The sequence below is a fragment of the Coturnix japonica genome, unplaced genomic scaffold, assembly GCF_001577835.2.
Source record: "Coturnix japonica isolate 7356 unplaced genomic scaffold, Coturnix japonica 2.1 chrUnrandom451, whole genome shotgun sequence".
NCBI classification, from domain to species: Eukaryota; Metazoa; Chordata; class Aves; order Galliformes; family Phasianidae; genus Coturnix; species Coturnix japonica.
Genome location: NW_015439870.1, coordinates 141,547 through 145,019, shown reverse-complemented (window position 1 = coordinate 145,019; position 3,473 = coordinate 141,547). Strand labels below are relative to the sequence as shown.

Genomic DNA, 3,473 nt, shown 5'->3' with positions numbered 1-3,473 from the left:
GTCTTATCCCATCCTATGGGGTCATAATCCCAACCTATGGGGTCATAATCCCATTCTATGGGGTCTTATCCCATCCTATGGGGGCATAATCCCATCCTATGGTGGTCTAAAACCATGCTATGGGGTCTAATTCCAAGATATGGGGTGATAATCCAATCCTATGGGGGTCTAATCCCATCCTATGGGGGGCATAATCCCATTCTATGGGGTCATAATCCCATTTTATGGGGGCATAATCCCATCCTATGGGGGTCTAATCCCATCCTATGGGGGCATAATCCCATTCTTTGGGGTCTTATCCCATCCTATGGGGTCATAATCCCATTTTATGGGGGCATAATCCCACCCAGCATGCCATAATCCCAACCTACAGGGGCAATAATCCCATCCTATGGGGCTATAATCCCACCCTATGGGGTCATCTTCCTGCCCCCCATCCTTCCCCATACCTGTGCCCCCAGGATGCCGATGACGACGGCCAATTGGTGCAGGGTCCCCAGAGCCCCCCGCAGGCGGGTGGGGGCGATCTCCCCCACATACATGGGCACCAGCCCTGAGACCAGCCCTGGGTGGGGAGAAGGAGAAGAATATGGGCTCTGTCCCCTTTAAGAGGTGATGCTGCCCCTTTAAGAGGTGATATGGCCCCTTTAAGAGGTGACACTGCCCCTTTAAGAGGTGATATGGCCCCTTCGAGGTGACACTGCCCCTTTAAGAGGTGTCACTGCCCCTTTAAGAGGTGATATGGCCCCTTCGAGGTGCCACTGCCCCTTTAAGAGGTGACAGCTGCCACTTTGAAGAGGTGATATGGCCGCCTTCGAGGGTGCCCACTGCCTCCTTTAATGAGTGTGACACTGCCGCTTTGACAAGAGTGATAATGGCCCCTTCGAGTGACACTGCCCTTTAAGAGGTGACACTGCCCTCTTTACAGAGGTGACCAATGGCCCTTTAAGAGGGTGACCACTGCCCTTTAAGAGTGTATATGGCCGCCTTTAAAGAGGTGACACTGCCCTTTAAGCGGTGATATAGCCCCTTCGAGGTGCCACTGCCCCTTTAAGAGGTGCCACTGCCCCTTTAAGAGGTGACATGGCCCCTTTAAGAGGTGACACTGCCCCTTTAAGAAATGGCTTCACCCCATTTAAAGTTGGTTTTGTCTCGTTAGATCATTGGACCACCCCTTTAAGGGGTGACGTTGCCCCTTTAAGAGATGACATTGTCTCTTTAAGAGATGATGACGTCCCTTTCAGAGATGACATTACCACTTTAAAATGTGGCATTGCCTCTTTAAGAAGTGGCGCTGTCACTTTAAGAGATGACATCACTTTGAAAGGTGATATCACGCCTTTCAGAGATGACATCGCCCCTTAAAGGTGGCATCGCCCCTTTAAGAGACAACAATGCCCCTTCAACAGGCGGCACTGGCCCTTTAAGAGACAACAATGTCCCCATGAGGGGCGGCATTGCCCCTTTAAGAGCGAACATCGCCCTTTTAAGAGGCGGGACTAAGCAGGGCCGTTCTCTCTTCCCATTGATACCTGAGTAGGCGCCGAGCAGGAACCGACCAATGATGATGAGGATGTAGGATGGGCCCCACTTGGCGGCGCTCATCATGGCCCCGCCCACAAAGGCCAGGGCGTTGGTGGCGATCATGGCGTGCTTCCTGGGGGCGGGGCCAAAGCAGACCACGCCCACATTGAGGCCACGCCCCCCAGCGGCTCCACCCCATTCATCCCAATGACCCCATTGACTCCATTGACTCCATTGACCGTAATGACCCCATTCACCCTAATGACCCTATTGACCCCATTAAGCCCATTGACCCCATTGATCCCCCATCGACCCCATTGACTTCATTAACCCCAATGACCCCATTGACCCTGATGATCCCATTAGCCATAATAACCCCATTGACCCTAATGACACCCATTGACCCCAGCGACCCCATTAACCCCAATGACCCCATTAATGACCCCACTGACCATAATAACCCCATTAACCCCAATGACCCCATTGACTCCATTGACCCCATTGACCCTGATGATTCCATTAACCATATTGACCCCATTAACACCAATGACCACATAAACCCCATTGACCCCATTAACCCCAGTGACCCTCCATTGACCCCATTGACCCCATTAATGACCCCACCGACCCTATTGACCCCATTGACCCCATTAACCCCAGTGATCCCTTTAAACCCAATGACCCCATTGACCCCATTAACGACCCCACTGACCCTAATAACCCCATTAACCCCATTAACCTCATTAACCTCAATGACCCCCCATTGACCCCATTAACCCCAATGAACCTCAATGACACCATTGACACCATTGACCCCCCACTAACCCCACTGACCCCATTAATGACCCCACAGACCCTAATGATCCCATTCACCCCAATGACCACCCATTAACCCCAACGACCCCCATTGACCCCATTAACCCCATTAACCTCATTAACCCCATTAACCCCAATGACCCCATTAACCCCATTAACCCCATTGACCCCATTAACCCCATTAACCCCAATGACCCCATTAACCCCATTAACCCCATTGACCCCATTGACCCCAATGACCCCATTAACCCCATTAACCCCATTGACCCCATTAACCCCATTCACCCCATTAACCCCATTGACCACATTGACCCCATTGACCCCATTAACCCCATTAACCCCAATGACCACATTGACCCCATTAACCCCAATGACCCCATTGACCCCATTGACCCCATTCACCCCATTGACCCCATTAACCCCATTAACCCCAATGACCACATTGACCCCATTAACCCCAATGACCCCATTGACCCCATTAACCTCATTAACCCCATTAACCCCATTCACCCCATTGACCACATTGACCCCATTGACCCCATTAACCCCATTGACCCCAATGACCACATTGACCTCATTAACCCCATTCACCCCATTCACCCCAATCATCACATTGACCCCATTCACCCCATTAAACCCATTGACCCCATTCACCCCATTGACCCCATTCACCCCATTCACCCCATTCACCCCATTAACCCCATTACCCCCATTAACCCCATTAACCCCATTAACTCCAATGACCCCATTAACCCCAATGACCCCACTGGAAGCCCCCTCCCACCTTCCGAGTCTCTCAGCCACCATCCCGACCCCCAGCGACGCCACCATCCCCCCCACGGAGAAGATGGCGACCGACAGCGCCCACAGGGTGGGCACGGCCGCGGGGGGGGGCGGCTCCCCCCAGCGCTGCGTCCACGTCTGGTTGTATTCAGCTTCCAGGACCTGGCAAAACAAGATGGCGGCAACACCGTGGGAAACCAATGGGAGACAACATGGAGAACAATGGGAAACTATATGGAACCCAATGGGATCCAATATGGAACCCAATGGGAACACAATGGGGACCCAATGGGATCCAATATGGAATCCAATGGGAACCAATATGGAACCCAATGGGATCCAATATGGAA

The 3,473-nt window shown here is 52.3% G+C and overlaps 1 protein-coding gene across 1 annotated transcript in view; it reads right to left on the bottom strand.

The window, feature by feature from the left end:
* Positions 1-3,473, bottom strand: part of LOC107306987 (solute carrier family 2, facilitated glucose transporter member 4-like) — a 16,220-nt gene that overhangs the window by 7,733 nt on the left and 5,014 nt on the right. The window contains exons 3-5 of the mRNA XM_015850416.2: positions 3,125-3,285; positions 1,533-1,657; positions 450-565 (exon numbers count right to left, since the gene is read on the bottom strand). Coding sequence (XP_015705902.1) covers positions 450-565; positions 1,533-1,657; positions 3,125-3,285 — 402 coding nt within the window. The remainder of the gene's footprint in view (positions 1-449; positions 566-1,532; positions 1,658-3,124; positions 3,286-3,473) is intronic.